General features: G+C 35.8%; 1 protein-coding gene and 1 non-coding gene across 2 annotated transcripts in view; one reads left to right on the plus strand and one right to left on the minus strand.

Annotated features, from left to right (window-relative positions):
• The window catches only part of INPP4B (inositol polyphosphate-4-phosphatase type II B), a 620782-nt gene that overhangs the window by 470259 nt on the left and 125181 nt on the right, over positions 1-25342 (plus strand). Inside the window, exon 16 of the mRNA XM_049770019.1 lies at positions 5915-6118. Within this exon, the coding sequence (XP_049625976.1) occupies positions 5915-6118 (204 nt within the window). The remainder of the gene's footprint in view (positions 1-5914; positions 6119-25342) is intronic.
• LOC126005230 (small nucleolar RNA SNORA51) lies at positions 24498-24632 on the minus strand. Its single transcript, XR_007494399.1, has one exon. It is a non-coding gene; the product is annotated as a small nucleolar RNA SNORA51 (small nucleolar RNA).

Here is a 25342-nt window from a genome sequence, read left to right on the forward strand (position 1 = left end):
GTTCAATCCAATCATTTTGACACAGGCTGGTCTCGTGGGTTTGACTGAGACAGTAGCTCACCACAATCTTGATGTCTACTTTCCTAAAAATAATATTTTATAATTTTCTCATGTACTCTAGCTCCTCTGTATGTCCAATAAGATTGTATGCCCATTTTTTAATTGGTTAGTTTCTGTTTCTTTTGAGGTCTGTGAATTTTACTAATTCCTTTTCAGAATTATGATATGAAAATGTCTTTTCTCAATACTTTAACATTGTCGTTTTGTGACAATTTCTTTCATAGAAGAAGAGATTTTAAACCTGATGTAGTCACATTTTTGGTTATGTTTCCCTTGCCATTAATACTGAGTCTCCAAATACATCTTTTGGTCCAGGGCTGTATTATATTTTTTCTTTTTCATGTATTTTATGGATTTAATGCCAAGACTTCCTATTGAATTAACTTCTGTACATGGTGTTATATAATGACCTTCCTTTCTTGCTTATGTGATTGTTCAGTTTTTCTTTTTTCTAAATACTATTCAAATGACATTTCTTTCTCTGTTGTTTGAGCTTAGCTTCTTTGTCAAAATTAACTAGCATATATTTATTTCTGGATTTTTAATTCTATTCCTTTGATCTATTTGTTTGGGCAGCATGTCAATACCATATTATTTTGAAAATTGCTGCTTCATGCACTCTTTGGGAGAAAAGGAACAGATATATTCATTTTTCTCACTTCCATCCCTCCTAGGATTTATTTGGCTATTTGTGATCTTTTGTGGTTTCAAACAAGTTTTTTTTTTCATATTTCCTTGAAAATTGTCATTAGGCTTTTTTAATTGGATCATTTTTACCCTTTAATAACACCAAAATTCAAATTTCCAATACATCTACTTATCTTTTTTAATTATTATTTAATTACTTTATTTAAATGCCCTGGTTACAAATTGTTCATGATTAAGTTTGAGTCATACAATGTATGACTACCCTTCACCAGTGCACATATTCTACTACCAACGTCTCCAGTTTTCCTCCCATCATCCCCACTGCCCACCTTAAGGGCAGACTTATTTCTCTCTCTCTCTCTCTCTCTCTCTCTCTCTCTCTCTCTCTCTCTCTGGACTTTTATAGGAACTGCACTGTATCTTTAAATAACCTTTAGGATAATCTTTAGGTAATACCAATTCAGTTAATGTCTATTGCTACTAATAATTAAACTATAGTACTCAGTTTTCCCACAAAAATTCCATCCTTCTAAACATGTATTGGTAGAAGAGCATAAAATTGATTAACAATAAATATGTAATTAAGATTAATTCATATAGGCTCTTTGACATCAATGTCACAAAATAGAATAAGAAGCATGATCAGATGATCTTAATGAATTAAGGCTTCTGTAGTGGTTAAAATGTTGATTATGAGGACTGTAAGAAATGGTATTTATTAGAGAATTATTGATCTGTAGTATATTATTTTAAAGTATTACATTTTCACAATTTTGTAAGGTGTGAACTACTCTTCAATATTTAATCTCCCTTATTTTATGAAGGTGGTACTAGTGTGCTAATAAATGAAAGATGTACATAATATACATTGATATTATAATATATATGGTTTACATATATAATAATATACACAGAAATATGTTATGTTGATACTTAAGGTTGAGAGAGAATTTCTTTTTGTTTGTTCACTTGAGTAACTCTTAGGTCATTCTGTGTGTCAAAGTAAAAGGAGTTTCATGATAAAAATTTACTTTGCTTGTTTTTTTGCTTCCTATAGGCCAGGTTCTTTTTGTGGCTAAAAACTCAATATTTTTTGCTTTAGAGGATGTTGAATACGTATAGTTATGCTAAATCCTAGTAGATTAAATTGCCCCATGAAATAATTAAAATATAACTAATTTGAAAATAAACAGGATTCCTTCTGGCCCTATGCATAACTCTAAAATAATAATAGCCTTTTTAAATCCATACTTGCTTCTGAATTGGCAGGTAAGATTAGGAATTACTTTAGAATGTTATAGATGACAATAAATAGGCTTTGAATAGGAGTAGCATTTTACTTGATTTGATGAGATTCTAGTTTAAGAGGATAAGTAGAATTTGAAATTAGATATTAAATGGTTATATCACAGCTATTGCTCTACCATTAATATTCCACTAAGTAAAATAGTTCATTTCAGGAAAATAAAATTTTAGTAATTTGATACGTGCTGGTAATTCTGTTTGTTACTTTAAAGAATAAACTAGAATATTAAATAAAAAATTGTCAGTTTTACATGAAAACATTTAATTTTTAAGATAATATTTCTTCTAAATATCAAAGGGAATATATCTCTTAGATTTAGTTTGTGACATTTTTTTACTCTATTATTAAATTGATATTTTAGCTGAATTGTTTTGCCTACCTTTACCATAGCACTTAGATAGATCTTCTTTAATGTGGTATGATCTTCATTTAATATGGTATGAACTGATTGAAAAGAAAAAACAATTTTCAGAACTCTGGATCAATTGGTAGATAGCTCAGAGGAGTGAATAGTTAGAGCAGAGAAATTTGAATTTTCCTAGTATCATCTCAGCTGTCAGAATAACTATGTTGAAATCGAATCACTATGTTAATCTCTTCAAATTGATTTAATTTGATATAACACTTCAGGTATAACTTGAACCACATTTGCTAAGCAAATATTGGAATAGTTTTCTATACAAAGGATCATCTTGTTTCAGAGACTTTCCAAGAAGTTGAGTGTCTTTTTCGTGTAGACACCAGTAGATAAAATATTATTCTGTTCATAATTTTTACCTTAAAATTATGTGTGTTGCGGCTGGAGCGATAGCACAGGGCTGACCCAGGACAGACCCAGGACAGACCTGGGTTTGATCCCTGGAGTTCCATCTGGTCCCCCGAGCCAGGAGTAAGTTCTGAGCGCATAGCCAGGAGTAATCCCTGAGCATCACCGGGTTTGGCCCAAAAACCAAAAAAAAAAGAAAAATTATGTGTGTTATAGTCAGCTACTCCTCCAAAACTTTGAATTGTATTTCACAAGAATAGTTGTATTTTTTCCTGGATCTTTGATGCTAAATCAATTCAAGTGAGATTTGAATAGATGGAGTAGAATTTCTGTGTAGTTATGCAACAGGAAGAAATGGTGGCACTTATAAGAATTCACTGGAGATGAACAGATACTCAGCAACACAGTAATTATATGTTATGGAGACTGAAATGTAGTTCCAGCAATTCAAAGAAGACAAGCTATTTTGCTCTAAAAATAAATCAAAAGAATTTATTGAAACTATCAACAGAAAAATAGTTTAGTTAAGCAGAATGGAAGTAAATTCACATTTTAATATTTAAATTCACACTCATGGATCTACATACTAGATGGAAAATTATGCAAATAGCATATTCCCCCCATTTTGCTACAACTCTACTGATTTGTCTGATGACTGGCTCATCAGCTTTTATATCAGCATTTTTTTTTGGGCCACACCCAGTAACGCTCAGGGGTTACTCCTGGCTATGTGCTCAGAAGTTGCTCCTGGCTTGGGGGACCATATGGGACACCGGGGGATCGAACCGCGGTCCGTCCAAGGTTAGCGCAGGCAAGGCAGGCACCTTACCTTTAGCGCCACCGCCCGGCCCCTATATCAGCATTTTTATAACTTCTCTATTAATACACTGTGAATATTATGTAATTCTTTTTAAATTCTTTCCCCTTTTGCCTTTTCATTTATGCTTTTTAATCAAAATATTTCCCAACCTTTTATTTTTTTATATTCTTTTGTTCTTCTACACTTTTTCTGGTTTTCTTCAAAGCAAATTCCCTGTAACTACAAAATGAAAAGAGTAGTTAAAACATCCAATGAATTTTAACAGTCAAGAGGGTTACAATGGGAACTGTACCCATTGTAACTGTACCATCATTATCAAGACCAGCAAGCATTCAAAATTCTTAGGGAACTACTCATCAGTAAAAGAATAGAAAAATCTAGATTGAGGGTAGCTAGAAGGTGATATGATTGAAGTGAGGGTAGCTAGAGGGTGATAGGATTGGACTAAGGGAAACCCATTAAAGTACTTAAGGAAACTTGAGATCTTTCTACCATGTTACCATTAAGAAGTATTTCCTAGTACAGATCAATACCTATTTTTTAGCTTCCTAATCTGGCTAAAGAAGAGGTTCATTTCAAGAGCTTTTTCCAGTGCTAGAACTTCATTAATCAATTGTAAAGGCCACATATCTATATGGCTCAACTTTTTTTTTAAACCAAGCACTCATGTTTCTTATTCTTTAACTGGTTTTCCTTAACTGCTGACACTCAAAACAGGGAGACTTCTGTAACCACTGGTTACAGCAGCACACTAATGTCTATTGTTCAAGCTGGTAAATGCCGGTAAAACAATTGTTTTATGTTACAATAGTGAAGTTGACATTATGTCCAAGAATGTCTCCTTATGGTGCTGATACCAACACTGTTACTCAAAATAATGTTACAAGCTAAAGGGACCCTTCTTAATAAACAGATTATGACTTTTAATAAGTTATCAATGAGGGCCAACTTTTTAAAAAATACTTTATTTAAACACCATGGTTATAAGGTTGTTCATAATACAGTTTTTTTTCTGCTGATACAAAGTTGTTCATGATTGGGGTTCAGTCATATAATGTCCAACACCTTTCACCAGTGCGCATTTCCCAACACCAATGTCCCCAGTTCTTCCCCCCCACCCAGTTTGCCTCTGGGGAAGACATTACTTCTCTCTCTCTCCCTCACTCTCCCTCTCACTGTCTCTCCCTTTCTCTCTCTCTCTCTCTCCTTATTTTCCTTTTAGACATTGTTATATTGTTACTGAGGGGTATAATGCCTATCACTTTACCTCCTTTCATAGTGGTCTCTACCCTAACTGCACTCCCTTGCTATTTGTGGCAAGTTTCCCTTGGACTGGTTTTCCTTGCCCTCGTCTCTATTGTCCCTGGATATTATTACCATTCTATATATATATATATATATATATATATATATGCCTTCTTTTTTAATATTCTTGGTGTGACATCTCCCCTCTTTGAACAGATTGTTAGGCCAGGTGTATGTTAAGTGTACTATAACACAGAAAAGCAATTACTGGACTGTTCAATAAATTACAGGGTGAAGCTATTACACATTTCATCAGGAAATTGCAAAGTACAGCTGTAAAGTTCTTTCTGGTCTAGAATCTGTCATTACTGCAGTACTAAGTAGGTATTTACCACCAGGTTGTAAAATTGGGAAGTTTCACAGTAACCTCGTTAACTCTGAGCAGTACTGAAACCATTTGGTGTGGAATACAGTTTAGGGAAAGATAATAAGGAATAAATGCCAAATATTTCCATGGGAAAAAACTAATCTCTACTGCTAAAATCTGTCCATTAGGCTAAAAATGATAACAACTGGTCACCTCTCTGTCTCTCTCTTTCCACTCTCTCACTTTCTCATTTGAAAGATGTCCTTTCTTTCAGTTACCTTTAAATTAGTCTAAAAGATCATTTCTATGTGATCTGATCACATCTTCTTTCAAGATATATTTGCAATTCCTTGAAAGACAGAAGAGGTGATTTTCAAATAATGATCCCCAGTTGTCTTTACCCTCCAAAAGCAGGCTTTGGAACAAAAAGAGGGGGAACTGAAGAGAAAGATGGTATTTATAGTGTACACAGACCCTTAGCGTTGACGTTTAAAAACAGGAAGATTTAAGGTCTTGGCCCTGTCCCCCCAAACTGAACTCTTTTCCTTTGATTGGTCTGAATCATTTTCTCTCTGTTGCCTGCACTTTCCCCCTCATCCACGCCATGCCACTTAAGTGCCAACAAATCTGCTGCTGACCTTTTTATAGCTCTCTGTGGGGATGTCTGGGGGGTGTTTCTAATCCTCATTCATTTCTTTCCAGACAGAGCTTTTCGTACATGCCTTCAAGGACCAGCTGGTCAGAAGTGCTCTCCTAGCACTCTACACAGCCAGGCCAGGAGGGGTTCTCAAGAAAAGCCCCTCTTCTAAGGACCTGACTGTCGAGTGTGAACCTCAGGAACTTCCTCCACCCATGAAAAGGCAGGACTCGATCCCCCACCACTCCGACTATGACGAGGAAGAGTGGGTAAGTTCTGCCCCCACATTATTTGCCTTCCTTCTCTTCCCTCTGTGTGGTTCTGAGAAATAATGAGGGGTCAGAAACGTTTTCTTTTTGTTACAACACTTAGGGAAGAAGTCAGTAGACAAGGAGTGACTATGTAAGTCACTGTTTTTTCCTTAGGAAAAATTACAAACAGGAGATTTATTCCTGAGCATCTTTTCTATATTCGCTATCAAAGCTATATAGATACATAGGTCTGGCTAAGAACAAGTTGTCAAAAGCAAAGGAAACATTATGGCCAAAGTCAGTTATAATTTTCCTGATTTATTGTCATGTTAATATAACATTTATTAATACAATATAAACAAACTGTTTATTTTATTTTATTTTTTTGGTTTTCGGGCCACACCCGGCAGTGCTCAGGGGTTACTCCTGGCTGTCTGCTCAGAAATAGCTCCTGGCAGACACAGGGGACCATATGGGACACCGGGATTCGAACCAACCACCTTAGGTCCTGGATCGGCTGCTTGCAAGGCAAACGCCACTGTGCTATCTCTCTGGGCCCAACAAAACTGTTTCTTTAAAAAAGTGAAAAATCATGCATAATGCCACATTTAAATGCAGCAAATATTTTCATTTAAATATACCCGTTTTTTTTTACTTTGGGACCTATTTTAAAAGATATTTGCATTTATGTTTTGAGAGGGATTTATTGTTTTTGATTTTTTGGGTGTTAGAAGTGTCAGGGATTAGTCATTCCAGGCAGTACTTGAGATGCAGGGAACCAACATATGCAGATAATACCTGGGAGTAAAGGAGTCTTTTGAATTGCCTTTAATAATAGTAGAGAGAAAGAGTTGCTGTCCATGCTCTAAAACCATCCAAGAACTTGACAAATGAACTAGTGAAGGAAATAAAGAAATAAGAAAAATAAAGAAATAAAGAAACAAAAAATTTAAACTTCGTAATCTGAACTGGAGCCAAGCAGAATAAGGAGAAGTGCCTTAGAGAAATGGAGAGGGAATAGTTATTTCTAAATTAACTTTTAGCTGAGGAAACACCACATTCACACACCTCTCTTCTAGGAGCTCTGCCTCTCATTTAACTTAGCTAAGAGCATGCTAGCTATAAGTTGTTAAATCATTAGTACTGACTCTCTCTCCTGCCTGAAATTTCAGTTATTTGAAAGACCCAGGTCCCCAAACAAAACAACAACAACAACAACAACAACAACAAAATTGCTGTCAGAAACCCTGTGAGTTTCTGAAAGGAAAGGTCCTTTCTTTCCTTTCGATGAAATACCTGACACAGTAAAGATAGCACTAGGCTCCATGTGGTAAATGCCAAATAAATTTTCGTTGTCACTGATTAAGATTGCATTTCTCCCACCGAAGCAGTTTCAAAAGAACATAATCTAATATTTTTTCCTTTTACATTCACCTACTTCAATTTATTCACAGCTCCGAGGCGTGCTTGCCTCTTAACCCTTCTGACTTTCAATTTTCTCAACTGTTAAGTGAAAAGAATGGTACCAGTTAGCTTAGTTTAGCACATAGGGTGATAGGGGAAAAAATTGATTTACCTACATAATAATGCTTCATTACCTGGTAAGGAGTGGGCAAATGGGCTGTATTACTTTAGTATTATTGTTCTACATGTTCTAAGGTATATGCATTTCATAATCCCGTGCGAGGGTTATCATTATCCCGAGAGATAAATCATCATAGATATATATTATACAATGGAGTGTCAACTTGAGTTTGGGTCAAGAGGGGGAAGAGCATTCATTTCCCTTTATTAATCATACAGTGCTGTGTTAAGCTTTTGGTAAATAACTTCCACTTGATGCAAAATTAAATGACAGTTTTGGAACTGATCTTTTTATCTTTTGTTTCCCTAATTCACTTCCTGGTGTTATACAAATTGATCCCACACCTTCCTCCACCTCCTGATCACAGTTGTCTTTTTTCTTCTCTTACTGCTTATTTCCTTTTCTTTAAGACATGTGTGGTACCTTTTAAACTGTAGAGGCATTAAATGGGAAAGTCTGGGTGAATAGAAAATGCACTGGCAAACAGTTGTGGCAAAGACAGTCCCAGCTGGTATGATTTCAATTCAGTGTCTGCTTTGGTATGCCCCTTTTTATTGAAGCATGGGGACTTAAAATACCATTAAAAGAAAGTTTTTTATGATGACAACATTCCACCATGGCATCTACATCAGTTTCTACTTCCTTCCATCCCCAGCTCCCCACCTACCATTCCCAGGTAATCTTTTTTCTGTAGACCAATTTGCAGATTCTTTGCCTCTGGCCATTTTTTGTTCACTTATTGAATGTCTTTATATCCCACAATTCACTTGGAAATGACACTTGGAAAAAGTCTTCCTGACTTTTTTATGCTATTTAAACTTTGTCTTCTCAGTGTTTCAGTTGTTTGGTTTCCCTTAAAGCTAAAAGGCAGGATAAGAGTGATTACTCTCCTAGCCTTCTTTCATAGGAATTTTAAATTTTCTCCAGAATCCACTGCTTCTAGGAAGCACATTATGTAGTCTAGACTTAGTGACTTTGCAAGAAATGTTGCCCCCATTCTATAAAGTTTCTTCTAACTCTTTACTCCTATTATAATTCTACTCTTTGTGTAAAAAGTAGCCAAGTTTGATAATTACATATTATTCTTCATCACTTTATTATTATTATTAATCACTTTTTTCCTTAGCAACCACTTATTCCTAAAACTTACCCAAGAAGTGAAAATTCCTTATTAAAGATAAATAACTTTAACCAAAGTCTAAACATTATTATTATTAACATTATTTTTAACATTATTTTAACATTTTATTTTTAGCATATATTTATTTTGACATATATTTAACATTATTTTTAGAGCTTTCTGTAACTTTAAAAAGTTGAGTAAATCCCCCCAAAATTAGCTAATTGAAAAATGCCTGTGGAGACTGCTACTAAATGAGTTGGAAACATAACTTGGTGTACTACATTTCTTAGTTAATTAGGCATTGGGAAAGTTCCGGCACTGATTACAATTCTAAACTACTTCCTGAAATAATTCGGTGTTTTTAATTAACTTAATTAAGTTTCTGTGCGAGTATATGAAAATATTGTCTGATAACTTAGTTGAGGCTTGCAGATAAGATATCAGGCACTGCTTTGTTAAAAATCAATTTAATTTACTTAATTTTTGACTTGAACAACTGCATTTAGCTTCTGATAATAAATACTGAGAAAGTAAATGCATATTAAATTATTTTTCACTTCTACACCCTAATAAATATTAAAACTTTCTCTTTAAAGATCAAGAAAGACTCCTACTAATTCCATATTAATGGGATATTTCTCTTTCCGACTTTGTAGGCAAAATATGTGAATCTGGATAAATCTCTAGTTAATATAGAAGAGAGTGAAAGTAATATGATCAGTGATCAAGAAAAAAATTCTGTTATCTGTTAGAATTGGATCATCAGTGATCACGTTCTTTTGAAGGTTTATGTCCCTGAAAATTTCATAAACAATTAAGCCTCCAAGGAATACTGGCCTTTATGACAGTCTGTGCAAAGAAACTTTGAGCTGGTAAAGAAGATATATTGCACTTTCGCACCCCAGACCCTAACACCTCTCAACAGATGCTTCCAGCAGCTGGGATTCCAAGATTAATCTGTTCAAAATATGAACATGTATCATCCAACCAAAGTAATATGTTGACCTATTTTTTTTTGTAGTTTCCAGAAATTATACTATTCTTCTGAACACTATAATTTAACTTCATTCAGCATTACAACATTAGAGGTTTTGGGACTAAATCTGCCTACCTCCCTTAAAAAAGTTCTTTTAAAAAGAAATTTCTATGTGTGTCTATGTTTGTGTGTGTGTGTGTGTGTGTGTGTGTGTGTGTGTGTGTGTGTATACAAGGAAAGTGCCTTGACAATAGTAGTATTTCACCAGCCCAAATTTGAAACTTCTGTTCTGATATTCGGATCCATTTCAACAAGTTCCAGAACTAGTTTCAAACCCACTTTTTAGCTGAACTGCCTTACTATAAATCTGGTGATATTTTGATAGTGTAGTGTGCAAATTACCCTGTTTATTTCCTTCCTTACATTGTAAATCAATCCATTTTTACATTTCATCTTCTATTCCTAAACTGGAAGTCTATTTTTATACAAATATAACAAAATGTTTATGTTGACACTTACAACAAAGTGTGTTTATGTCATATTAGGATAATAATTGATCTGCATTAAGCTTAGTAATTTTAAACAGTGTATAGATATTTTAGCATCAATGTCACAGTAATTGTAGTCAGGCATTCTTTTAATAAAATCTACATGTAATATAAAAAAATGGTAACTCAATATTCTCTCTAATTTTGTATTCCCAAAGATTGCATTCTGATAAAGGTTCCCATGAACTATGTGTTCTAATATGTTATTTACCAAACATCTCACTGTTCATTTTGTGCTACCTCTTTCTCTAATGATGTCGATAACCATTATGGATGTTTATTCTTGGCAGAAGAGTTGACAGAGTTATTATAATGTCATCATCCAAAGCTGTGAGAAAAGATAGTTGCAAAATATTTCTCAGAGTTGAGCACAAAACATATTTAGCTCAGTCTTTCCACAGGCAGTCTGCTGGAAACTGTATTCTCAATTTCTCTTGGCAACTTCTGCTACCCATCTTTGACTTTACCTCTAGGGAATAAAATTGAGGTCACAGATAAATCAGATATATCTATGCAGATTGATATTTAAAAAAAAAGATTCTGTTAAGCTCACTGACTAAAATTACTCTATTGAGGAAGGAAATAAATCATTCTTCTCTAGAGGTAATAAATTCTGATAGACTACTAGACACTAAACTATGATTTAATCCTCAACAACACTTTATAGTTTAGTTGCCTAACTAATATGTCCATTAAAATAAGGCCATTGTGGGGGGAGCAGTAAAAAAGATGGAGCCATTTATTTATGTTTTATTTTGAAGATAGATTCACATATCCACATGCATTCAACTCTAAAATGTTTTGTATAATAAAGCATTATCTTTGCATCATGCAAACTATCTCATTGCATGGAACTATAACCCATTTATAAATCAGTTTATTCTATATTTTTATAAACTTGACAGATTCCTAAAGAACAAAGAAAACATTGTATTTACTGGTGGGTCTTATGTTACCAGATCACTGCATAGAAAAACTACTCAATACTCCTCTGTAGAATAAAGTAGTGACTGAAATTTCTCCTCACAGAATTATTTGTATTGGTTTTCTTACTTTGAAACATGAGAGACTTAAATTTAGCATAACTTGACATTGTCTCAAATTCTCCTCATGTCCACTAAAATTCATGAGGATTTTGCATCTCTTTTCTAGTCCAAAGTAGCCTTCAAGATTTCTTTTTCTTTATTGCCTCTTTCCCTGTATTTTAATCCAAGTAATATGCAAAATATCTCCAGACATAGAAGGCAGTAATATTCATGAGGGGCACATAATATTAGAGATAAAGCAAGATTAGAGCATGATGAGTCAAAGAATTCCAGGACCTAAAATCCCGAGGTGGTGGTTTCAATTTTATTTATACACGTGTGTGTGTGTGTGTGTGTGTGTGTGTGTGTGTGTGTGTGGTGTGTGCGTGCGAGTGTTTGTTACACAGGTCCTAGCTACGCACAATAAGCACTATTTGCCTATACTTATGAAATTGAAGCAACTGTTTCCTCTTTGCCAAAGCATTTTTTTTATTATTAAATCACACATAGAGGTTTTTCTGGTTTTGCTAACCATTATTTTCTTTTTCAACTTACTTGATATATAGCTGTAATTGCAAGTGCATAATATAATGATCCAATATTCTGTATGTATTGAAAAATGATCACTCATTATTCTAATTAACTTTGGTCAACATACCGTATTTTCCGGCGTATAAGACGACTTTTGAAACAAAAAAAGTCAACTGAAAATCGGGGATCGTCTTTGCTGAGTATATCCCGAAAAATGTTTCAATATGCCGCTAAACGAAACAAACAAACAAACAAAAAAAAATCAGGCCGCAGAGTTTCCAAATCTCTTTCTTGGAGGCTCCCAAACAGTACTCAGGAGATCTGGGGGCCACTTCTGGCGAAACCCAGCTAACCGTGTTGGTGGTTCAGTGCTATGGTCAGAGGATGGGCTGTTGTTTCGTTCATGTAGTGGGGGAGATTAACTGACGCCACCAAGGAATTGCCAGAAAAGGTGCCTATAAGGGACCAATCGCTGCAAGGCTGCTCTGACGCTCTCTAACTCAGCCAATCCAAGCAGGCTTTTTATGCATGCAAATTAGACAATGTTCTGGACCCGAATCTACACTGTAAAAAGCCTGCTCAGACTGGCCAGAGTCAGAGAGGATGTCTATTACAGTATAACCTTTGAACCTTTGCTTGTTGTGATTGGCTCACTGTGGTACATACAGTTGCAGCACAGGAATGTTCTGTCTGATACAGCGAATATAGGCCTAAACCTTTTTTTAACTGCAAAAATTAGGGGGTCGTCTTATACGCCGAGTCGTCTTATACACCAGGTCGTCTTACGGAAAATACGGTACATGGTCAAGACATTTCCTGTGATGAGAACTATTTTGGGATGCTGTATTGGGACATACCTGGCAGTGTTCTGTACTGAGGGATCATATGGGATGCCAGAGATCGAATTCACATTGACCGCATGCAAGGCAAATAAATGTTCCTAACCTGTTTCATCCCCAGTATAATTAAAAAAAATATCTTGTAATATGTTTTTTTACTTGGGGCTGGAGAGATATTTCAGCGGTAGGGCATTTGCCTTGCCTGCAGCCGACCCAGGATGGATGGCGGTTCGAATCCCAGCATCCCATATGGCCGCTTGAGCTTGCCAAGAGCGATTTCTGAGCGCAAAGCCAGGAGTAAACCCTGATCGCTGCCAGTTGTGACTCCAAAAAAAAAAAAAAAAAAAAAAGACACTACTTTTTTTTGGGCAGCATTTAAGTATATGCCACGTTCTTTTACTATAGTTTTCATGCCGTACATTATATTCCTATGGTTTTCAGTCTTTATAACAGCAAGTTTGGATATTATGATCCTTTTACCCTTTTTACTCACCTTCTTTCTACCCATTTGTCTTTGGCAACTAGCAGTCAGTTTTCTGTAACTTTACAGCTAGTTGTGTTTTTTATTTTTTAAGAACCCACAAATAAGTGAGATTAGATGTTGTCTGACTTATTTCACTTATAATATAGTATAATGCCTTCACGGGTCATCCAATTTGTCACAAATTAAAATTTTTATTTTTTCTGACTAATATTTCATGGAATATGCATTATATCACATCCTTCTTATCCACGCATCTGTTGGTGGGTATCTGGATTGTTTCCATTCCTTGGCTTTGTAAATGATGCTATCAAGAGCATTGAGATGAATATCTTCATGTTAATGTTTTCATTTAAAAAGATTAAATACAAGTAGAAATTTTGGACCAAATGGTATTTCCATTTTTAGTATTCTGATGAGCATCACTACATTTTCCATAGTGGAACCTAATTACATTCTTATCAATAACAATTCACTTTCTTTAATTCCCATCTTGCCCGCAGGTATTTCCATGTCATGTTGATGTCACCATTCTAACAGGTGCCAGATGATATCTCCATTGGGTTTGGATTTGCATATCCCTAATTACTGAAAATACTGAATGTATTTTTATTTCTCTATTAACCATTTGTGTGACTTCTTTTCATATTTCTCCTTCAGATACTATGCCTAATTTTAATCTAAATGCTTTTGGGGGGGGCTTTGAGTCACTTAGTATTTTAATGCTAATTAAAGGTTAATAATTAATAGATATTAATCCTTTATCATAAATATTATTTATAAATATTTACCATTCTAAGCTGCCTTTTAAATTTGCCAATTGTTACTTTTGCTATGCAGTAGGCTGTTTTCTTACTTTGCTCTAGCTCTACTTACCAAATATTACATTCTTTCTATTGCTGTTTATGGTGTCAGATCAAAAAAAAATTTAAGATGAATGAAAAGGAGGTTGTGCCTATATTTTCCTCAAGAAGTTTTTATGGGCTCAAATATTTTATATATATATATATATATATATATATTATTTAAACACCTTGATTACATACATGATTGTGTTTGGGTTTCAGTCATGTAAAGAACACCACCCATCACCAGTGCAATGTTCCCATCACCAATGTCCCAAATCTCCCTCCTCCCCACCCGACCCCCGCCTGTACTCTAGACAGGCTTTCCATTTTCCTCATACATTCTCATTATTAGGACAGTTCAAAATGTAGTTATTTCTCTAACTAAACTCATCACTCTTTGTGGTGAGCTTCCTGAGGTGAGCTGGAACTTCCAGCTCTTTTCTCTTTTGTGTCTGAAACTAAGATAGTGATATGGCTTGGTTTTTCCACGTGCCTATCTACTTTCCAGTATCACTTGTTAAACAGACTTCCCTTCATTTGATTTTGCTAATTTTATAAAGATGAGTGGACATTGAAAGCCTTCGCTTCCTAATCAGAAAGGTCCAGCAAAGATGGTGAGAATTGGGCCAGTTGTTCCCTCTCTGGCATCTTAATGAATCATTTTATCTGTTTTCATGATAAATGGGTAACATTCCTCTACTTCTTCAGTCTATATCACCCAAGAGAAATGTGCTGTGAATACTTATCCAGGATTAAGATCCACAAAAGGTGATTAAGCAAAGTTCATGACTGTCCATTGAAATGCACAAATTTTCTATTAAGGAAGAGAAACCACAAATGAGAGTGTTATGTGCATGCATATTCATGAAATCTTACCAATTTCTAGATTTTCCCATGTGTAGTTAATAACTTTTACCCTCAGTTGCTTGTTTTATATAGCACCAAACAGTGTTGTATATATATAGTGAGATCAATGGCTTTTTCAGAAGAGATTGAAGGTAGGAATAAGTGAATGCTGACTTTGCTGAATCAGCAGCTCAAGAAAAAAGTCAGTATTTTTAATATAGGTTTAAAAATTTTATATTATGGGATGATACTCTTCTGGTTTTGTGTTAATTTGCCATGGATATTTTCCTAAAATAGAATAATATATTAAAAATTAATAAAAATTGAATATTTTTATTATAATGCCTTTTTAATGCTAGAAATTTGAATATTTTTAGAGATTATAAATGAATGATTGCTTCAAATAAAGACTCTTAAATCTGACTTAGAGAATATTCTGACATTATTTCTTACATAGTAATCTTTTTTTTTTTTTTTTAGTTTTTGGGCCACACTCAGTGATGCACAGGGGTTACTGCTGGCTATGTGCTCAGAAATCGCTCCTGGCTTGGACGGGGGATCAAACGCAATCCGACCTAGGCTAACGTGGGCAAGGCAGATGCCTTACCCCTTATGCCACCTCTCCAGCCTCCATAGGAATCTTTTTAATTTTCTCCACCAACTTCATAAATAGTGTAAAGCAGGCTGCTGTATACATTAGCAAATTATTGACTTAATACATTAATGTATATTCAGTTAAGAAAAAACTCAATTTTGGAAAATGATTGAATACACATATTAACTGATAATATCATATAGTTTAACCAGCTATATAAACAATCCAACAGTATACAGATAACATTAAATAACAAATTAAAAAGCTAGATGCAAGAGAGATCATATAATGAGTAGGGACCTTGCCTAGCAAATGCCTGGAATTCCATATGGCCCCAAGCTCTATCAGGAGTAATCCTTATGTTGCAGAGCCAGCAGTAAGCCCTGAGAACCTCTAGGTTTGGCAAAAAAAATGGCAAAAAAATATATATTAAATTAAATTTCAAAGCTTTAATAAATTTTTCACTTGTTACGAGACAATTGGTTCACTTGATGTTACCAATTAAGCAGGCATGGCATTTATGGTTTCACCATTTTAAGTGTGAACTTAAATCTAATTTTAATTTAAAGATGCATATGCCAATGATTTTTTAAAATATATTTTTATTTGAACACATTGATTATATACATGATTGTGTTGTTTGGGTTTCAGTCATGTAAAGAACACCACCCATCACCAGTGCAACATTCCCATCACCAATGTACCAAGTTTCCCTGCTCCCCACCCAACCCCTGCCTGTACTCTAGACAGGCTTTCCATTTTCCTCATACATTCTCATTATTAGGACAGTTCAAAATGTAGTTATTTCTCTAACTAAACTCATCACTCTTTGTGGTGAGCTTCCTGAGGTGAGCTGGAACTTCCAGCTCTTCTCTCTTTTGTGTCTGAAAATTGTTATTGCAAGAATATCTTTCATTTTTCCTAAAACCCATAGATGAGTGAGACCATTCTACATTTTTCTATCTCTCTCTGACTTATTTCACTCAGCATAATAGATTCCATGTACATCCATGTATAGGAAAATTTCATGACATCATCTCTCCTGACAGCTGCATAATATTCCATTATGCATATGTACCAGAGTTTCTTTAGCCATTCATCTGTTGAAGGGTATCTTGGCTGTTTCCAGAGTCTTGCTATGGTAAATAGTGCTGCAATGAATATAGGTGTAAGGAAGGGATTTTTGTATTGTATTTTTGTGTTCCTAGTGTATATTCCTAGGAGTGGTATAGCTGGATTGTATGGGAGCTCGATTTCCAGTTTTTGGAGGAATCTCCATATCACTTTCCATAAAGGTTGAACTAGATGACATTCCCACCAGCAGTGAATAAGAGTTCCTTTCTCTCCACATCCCCACCAACACTGCTTGTTCTCATTTTTTGTGATGTGTGCCAATCACTGGGTGTGAGGTGGTACCTCATAATTGTTTTGATTTGCATCTCCCTGATGATTAGTGATGTGGAACATTTTTTTTCATGTATCTTTTGGCATTTTGCATTTCTTTGTCAAAGTGTTTGTCCATTTTTTCTCCTCATTTTTTGATGGTATTAGATGCTTTTTTCTTGTAAAGTTCTGTCAGTGCCTTGTATATTTTGGAGATTAGCCCCTTATCTGATGGGTATTGGGTGATTAGTTTCTTCCACTCAGTGGGTGGCTCTTCTATCCTGGGCACTATTTACTTTGAGGAGCAGAAGCTTCTCAGCTTAATATATTTTCATCTGTTAATCTCTGCTTTCACTTGTTTGGAATGTGCAGATTCCTCCTGAAGATGCCTAAAGTCTCAATGTCCTGGATTGCTTTGCCTATGTGTTGTTATATATATATTATGGTTTCGGGTCTGATATCGAGGTCTTTAATCCATTTGGATTTTACCTGTAACATGTTTGTCTGTGAAACCATGTATTGTTCCTTCAAACCTGAAAGTCAGTTTTGCTGGGTGCAGTATCCCAGGTGAAGCATTTATTTAATTGAGTTTTGTCACTATGTCCCACCACTGCCTTCTGGTCTTGAGTATTTCTTGTGACAGGTCTGCGGTAAATCTCAAGGATGTTCTCTTGAATGTAATTTCTTTTTTTGATCTTGCTGCATTCAGAATTCTCTTTCTATCTGTGGGGTTCGTCATTGTGACTAGGATGTGTCTTGGGGTGTTTTTTCTGGGGTCTCTTTTAGTTGGTACTCTTCTGGCATGCAGGATTTGTCACATTTAATCTTTAGCTCTGCTAGTTTCTCTTTAATGATGTTCTTGACCGTTGATTCTTCCTGGGTCTCTGTAACTCCAATGATTCTTAAGTTGTTTCTGTTGAGCTTATCATAGACTTCTATTTTCCTCTGTTCCCATTCTTTGACTGATTTTTCCATTGTTTGATCATTTGCTTTATGGCTTTTTTCCAATTTCTTCTGCTGTATGAAATTGTTATTCGTCTCATCTTTCAGTGTACTAATTCTATCCTCAGTTGCTGTTAATTTGTGGGAAAACTCATCCATTTTTTCTTCAATTCATCTACTGAGTTTTTCTAACCTGTTATTTAACCTGAAATTTCAGTGTGGAGTTTTCTGATTTTTATTTTTATATTTTCTTGATTCTTTTTAGTGTTGTCTTCTACACGTTTTTTGAGTTCTGTGAATATCTTCCATATTGCAACTCTAAACTCCTTATCTGAGAGACTGACTATTTGGTTGGCCATGTTCTGGTCATCTGAGTTGCTGTCTTCATTCTCTATGTCTTGCGCTGGCCTGCATTGTTTCCCCATTGTCACACTTGTATTGTGGGTTTTTCTAGGTGTTGTGGTTGTATTCATTGGCTAAATTATGTGCGCGACCGCATAGCAAAGTGAAGCTTTTCTGGGCGTGTAAACTCACCTACAGGGAAGGCTAGCTGTCTGCAAATGAGCTACACACAGGATGAAATCGGGCCGAGAATGCAACACAGCACAGAAGACAGGCAGATAGGGGTGCTGGCATCAGAGTTCCAGCAGAGTTCAGTGGCCTTTCCCTTTCTGGGCAGGTAAACTCAACTCCAGGGAAGGCTAGCTGTCCACAGATGAGCCACACACAGGATGAAATCAGGGCCAATGATTTCTTAGGTTTTTTTCTCTTAGTTTCTTTTTGCTCCTAAATAGTAAGTTATTGAGTCAACCAATAGATGTTAAAGAAGCATCAGTAGTTTGCAGCTATGTTATGGGTGCTTGCAAGAAAACAAATTCTGTGTACAATGTAGCTTTATCTCAACAAGCCTATCACTTAGTTCAAATAAATGGATAGCACTCATTTAACAATTTGAAATGTAAAAAGATAGTTTTATAATAGAAGTGGTTGGGTAAAAAAAAACACATAAAATAGATAAAAATATTCAAAGAAAGTTATATGAAGGTTGAAGAAGACTATAAAAAACACACTTCACTTTTATATTTATTCCCTCTTTAATTATTACCTAATGAGTTTTATGACCTGGGAATAAAAGAATTAATAAATGAAAGTCATTTCTAACATTGAACTCATTATTCCAAAAAAAATATTAAGTTGAGAGGAAATATATTAACTAGTCTTAGAAATGGTAGTACTTGAGCAGATGAAATTCCAGTTAGTAGAAGATAAGAGAAAAATACATTATAAGTATGAAAAGCAATATGTGTTAAGGTAGAAGGATTTATTACTCTAAGGATTTCATTTATAATTTCTTTCCTTTTGTAAAAATAAATTTATATTTATTTAGGCATTGAGATTTATAGAGGTGTCCTAGATCCACCACCAAGGTCAGCTTTCCCCAAACAGTGCTACATGGTTATCACATACACACACATACCCAGCCTGCCTCCTTACCAGGCACATTTCTAAGTGTTATTATATCTTAGATCTCATGCAAACAGTATTATTAGCCTGGTGGTTTAGTTAGAACAAATCATACCTCTCAACATCACTGACGTGTCTGAGGACCCTGAACCCTTGTTCCTCTTTTCTCTCAACTACCTATTTTTCCTTCCCTCCTAGAATTCTCTCCTTCCCTGGCCTTTCCATTTCTGTCTCTCTTTCATTGTTATCTTTGATGTTAGCTCTGGGCAGGCATCTGACAAAGGCCCAGAAAATATATGTTGTGCTTATTACAGGATATTTCTAGGACAGCAAAAATATTGACTAGGACACATATTTTATTTGGAAGATGAAAGGGATATGAGATGAATGGAGATTTACCTAACTCTAGGGGGGCCTTGAGGGAGACAGATAATGGCTACAGTTGGAAACCTTCTGTGATCCAAGGAGCAGTTCTTGAGGATGGTGATCAAAAAGATGAATGTCTAGGCTAGCTTCCATGGTAGCTAATGATAGAGGCCAAAAAAAAAGAGCTAATTCATGGAATAGGAAGGATTCACTACTGGTTTTGCTGAATTTCTACTGTGTGACCAGAAAGAGTCTTAGAATGAAATCAAAGTGTGATTACTGGAAACAAGCTCTGGCACTTCTGGGAAGTAAGCATGGGAAGTTATAGAGGAAGATTGTTGGGCATATAGCAAAACCTGGCAATTGACTTATATCTAAACCATGTTTAGAGTTTAGATATAAGTCTGGTTCTTTTCAGTGTAGGTGTCTGTATACTGTGCAATTTGGGTCCTGCATAAGCTAATTTGAGCCATAGATTATTCTAAGTGCAATTTCTTCAAGTTAGAGATTAGAGAGAAGAGCTTTCAATACATGTAAGAACAAAGGTTTGTAGTGTTGAGGAATGGGTCAGTACAGAACTAATTGCTCTCAGTCAACTCAAAGGACATCTGAAACTTTTCTTTCATTCTCCCTTCCCTTTCCTTGGTATTGCTGCCATCACTAAGATTGCCTATTTGGTGTGGTGTTCACACACTTGGTTGCAGTAAATGCAGGAAGCCACACATTTTTCTTACAGTATGCCTGAGGTGTTATATGCTTGATGCGGTGCTCGATTGTTTAATTACCATGCTTGCCTGTATACTAGAGTGTTGTATATTTTTAGTTATAGTGTTCACACTCTTAGCTGTCATGCATCAGAGCTTGCACACTTTTGTGGTGGCACCAGAGTCTCTAGTGGCAGTGTTGCTAGAATCATTCAGCTTTGGGGGCAGAGCTGGACTCAGCCTCATGCCATGCAGGCACCCTTGTATTTGAAGATATGATTCGTCTTGTTGATTCAGTCACTTCATCTCATCACAGCCCTTAGAAATGACTCATGGCAAGCAGGACATTTGCATGCAAATATTGCTATGATAGACCTACTTTTTTTGGTGGGTCCCTATTGTAGTGCTGGTCTAGTCTTCAGAGTCTGACTGGTCAAGATGTAGTCCAAGAAAAGTTGATCTACTGAGCATGAATGAGGTTGTTGTTCTTTTTTTTAAGTTATCTGATAATACAAAGCTGTCAAGATGTCCCTTGATGCTACCATGCTCATCACTTTGTGGTAGGCTAATGTCTTGTCTGCTGCCCTCATAAATCACTCTGCCAGGTACAATGTTCCTGTGAATGACCCTGTTCTTTTCATCAGATTTGTATAATCTCTGTTATTGGGCTTGGCTTGCTTGTTAGCACGGATGCTAACCTCAACATCAATCAGAAAGGAATCAATATTACTAACTTCATGCTCTTGTTGCCAAGAAAAAAAACTTGTCTTGAGGTGAAAAAAAAACTTCACATCCATAAGTTGGGATATCTAAAGCTGTCATGAAGGCCAGGGACACTGGTTAGGTTCCATGAAATATGTTAGATTTTAGCCACCACTTATAATTATTTCTTCCATCTAGCAGGAGAGAGAGCAGGATGTTGGTGGCTATTCCTGGACAAAAGGCTTAGCGACCAATTCTACATTAAGTGTTTCATGGTTTATGTCTCTAACCTCTTGTGGCTGTGTTGTGAGTGACTTGTTCTTGCTTGACATGAGAAGAGACTCAAAGCACAAGCACCACCGCCTTACTCTGAGGCTTCCATTGCCTTCTTTCCCTTAAACATCCAGGACATCTGTGATCTTGATAGTGATGAATGTGGAGGAGACCCCAGTCAGACCAGATCTCAGAGCATAAAGAAGCTCTGGCATTGAATGCCTGAGTGACTAAAAAAACCTCAGAGCAGGAATGAATCTTTAGCTGCTCGTTTTCCTTTGTGCATGTTTTTATTCTAAAGAAAATGACTTGTGGGGCTGGAGCAATAGCACATTTGCCTTGCAAGCAGCCGATCTAGAACAGACCTTGGTTTGATCCCCTGGCATCCCATGTGGTCCCCCGAGCCAGGAGTGATTTCTGAGCACATAGCCAGGAGTAACCCCTGAGTGTTACAGGGTGTGACCCAAAAAGCAAAAAAAGAAAAAGAAAATGACTGGTTAAGGTAGGTATCATATATTCAAGATTATCCATCAAAAATCTTGCTGGTCAGTGATTCCAAAATAATTGTGCTTTTCCCCAGTATCTGAGGCAAAATTGATATATCCTCACCCTACCTGTAACTCACTACCTGTTTTGTATCAGATCACATGATTGGATTTGGGTTCTTGCTGTTTCCACTGTCCCCTCTTGATATTGGTTGGCCATATGGTTCTATTCTTTAACCAAGACACTGCTTTATCCCTGATTATCTCACATTCTTGGTATCAGACCTACACCTGTGACCAGTGTTGAATCTGTAGAATCATCTCTTAGTTGAAACCTTTCCATGGAGCTTATTTTCAAGATTCAGATAATGGAACTTGATCTCATTCCTCTGAGTTGGCAAAAAGCATATCTGTTCTTTTCTCTGTGTAGTAAACATTCCAGAGTTCTGATAATTTCAGTCAAAGGAAGCCCTGCTGTGTGTTTCACAACTCTGAGAAAAATCTAAAGGGAAGAATCAAATTTTCAGGGTCAAGTACAAATGCTGATCCAATTGTACCATTTTAATACTGAATGCCAGTTAATGTCTCTTGCCATTTTTCTAATCTCTAAAAATGGAGTCAATCACATTCATTTCTGTGGTTGTCTGTGGTGGTAGAAGTAGCTAATGTTCATGTACTCTTGAGGATAAGTAGCCGTGCTCATTCTGTCTTTGGGTGATTGCAAATTGTCTCTCTTCATTCTCTGTTGTCTCCTCCCAAACTTTTCCTTTTTCCTCCAGATCATATGTAATCTAGTGAAGACACAGCTCTCAAATAACTCATATTCTAGTATGAAAGACAACTGTAATCTCCTTTGTAGATGCCCACAAAAAGATGGGCACAATATCCAGCTGAATTTTGATTCTTATCCACCAGCTACCTGCTAGAATTTCCTCTCAGTAAGATGAGGAATAAAATAAATATGCTGAATCTCAGTTTCTAACTGTACCTTCAGACATGTATCTGTAAATGAATTGTGTTTTTTTGTTTGTTTGTTTTTTGGTTTGGGTTTTTGGTTTTTGGGTCACACCCAGTAGCACTCAGAGGCGACTGCTGGCTCTCTACACTCAGAAATCGCCCGAGGCAGGCTTGGGGGACCACATGGGATGCTGGGATTCGAGCCACCATCCTTCTGCATATACAGCAAAAACCCTATCACTGTGCTATCTCTCCGGCCTCTGAATTCTGTGTTTTAAAAGGAGCAACTCAATTTCTATTCTCACTTCCAAAGAGCATCCTTCTGACTCCTGTATCTTCTAAGCTTTTAAGGACATATGTATTTTTCTCTTGTTTGATATATACCCCTTTACAATTGAACTTGAGTGTTTTCAGTTAAGAAAAAACCTGATCTGTATATTAATAAAGAGTTTTAAGGCTACTTTTCTCTATCAGTTTAATCTTATAACCTGAGATATGTAGAAGGAATAAAAATAATATGTAGGAATGGAATGTTGCATTATCTATACTTTTTTATCTCAAACTCTTTAGTAGAACACTTGATCAACCCTTAATTTCCTTATGTTGAGGAAAGTTTAAAATAAGAATTAATTGGGCCTGGAGAGATAGCACAGCGGTGTTTACCTTGCAAGCAGCTGATCCAGGACCTAAGGTGGTTGGTTCGAATCTTGGTGTCCTATATGGTCCCCCGTGCCTGCCAGGAGCTATTTCTGAGCAGACAGCCAGGAGTAACCCCTGAGCACCGCCGGGTGTGACCCAAAAACAAACAAACAAACAAAAAAAAACAACCAAAAAAGAATTAATCAAATTTAATCATTTTATTGAAAATACACAGTAACTCTCAACATGGACAGTGATAAGAATGTTAAAAAAACTTAACACTCAAAAACTCATTAGAAAATTAAGAGTAATCAAAATAAAAATTATTATAGAAAACATTAAGAGTAACATCCTCTTACTTTTTCCTCAGTCACAGATTTATTCCCAACAATAATGAGAGTTATTTTTTCCTGTTTTATTTAAAACCTACTGTTTTATTGTCTTGAAGGTGTAATTGCTGATAGTATTTATGCATATCTACAATTCTTTTTATGGTCTGGAGTGTAAGCACCCCTCTAAACTCCAAAGTGGAAAATGTCAGGACCTCAGTTTACCTATCTTTCCACAGCATAGAAGAGGTGAGCTTCTTTAGCACTTCTTTTTAAGAGTAGTCTCCCTCCCTGATGATGTAGTCAATGGATATGTGTGTTAATTCCTCTTCTAGGGAAAGAAGTCCTCACAATTCTCAGCGGGGGATCTGCCTGTAGGGGGGAAATTATTATGACTATTTGTGATCAATGTCTATGTCACATGTAAGATTACTGGGTGTTGAAAAGCAAGCTTGATTTATTTGGGAAAGTCAGGAAGGATAAGATATGATTTTACCAAATTGTAATAATTTACCAAGTCCTTCCAGAGAAACCATGTCATTTGGCTTCCACTGTCACATGGTAAGGAAGGAAAAAAAATGTATCAAGCTAAATGGCTGATGAATCAGCTGTGTTTTTCCAGAAATGCAGTTGCTTTTTCAAGTACGCATTGAGAGCTTGCTGTTTCTCATTTTAAGTGTTTATTTTTCTGTTTAACCCTGTGAAATCTCTAGCTCTAGTTGTCTGGACACTAGAATCCCACTTTGTTTATTTTTTTTTGGTCCCCCAATTCACAATACAGACCAGGCAAAGTGTCTGGGTTGAGGTATATATATGGGGTGCATTTACTGTACCTCCTCTTTCTATACATTCAGTGTAAAGAACACAGCCTGTGGTAAGAATTGGGAGGACTTTTCTTTTCTTTTTTTAATTTTTTTAATTATATATAATTATATTATTATATATTCATTTAATATATTAAATATATTATATAATATATATAAAATCCTTCACTAGTGCAACATACCCATGAAGCTCACCACAGGGATCATTTAGTGCAGTCACAGAAATAATTACATTGAGAACTATCATAACAAAATGTGACTGAATGAAGGAAGTAGAAAGCCTGTCTAGAGTACAGGCCAGTGTGGGGTGGGGAGGAAGGACACTTGGGATATTGGTCATGGGAACAGAATCCCACTTTGTTTAAATATGCTTCAACTATTACACTCACTTCTTATGCTCACTTATTATATTTACAATATTAGCATCAGATAATTTAAATTCAATACTAGTTCTTTCTCCTAAGGTCATCCTATTCAAAATTATTGTAGGTTTATAAGATAGCAAGTAAAAAAAACACATAAATAAAACAAAACCAACAACAATCTTTGAAGGATAATATGTAAACTGCAAGGGAAGTACTATTGTGAGTATCATCCTTGTAGTGAGTACTGTCTGAAGTAGCACAGTAATAAAGAACCTACTGAGATATTGCTTTGTGGTGAGAAGCAACCATAAACAAAGGACAAAAAACATAAATACATCTACTTGATTCTTCTGTGATGGGGTTGTTTTGGTCACGGGTCCCTAGGAGGGAAAAAAAACAACAACAGAACAGG

Source organism: Suncus etruscus, chromosome 3, assembly GCF_024139225.1.
Source record: "Suncus etruscus isolate mSunEtr1 chromosome 3, mSunEtr1.pri.cur, whole genome shotgun sequence".
NCBI lineage: Eukaryota > Metazoa > Chordata > Mammalia > Eulipotyphla > Soricidae > Suncus > Suncus etruscus.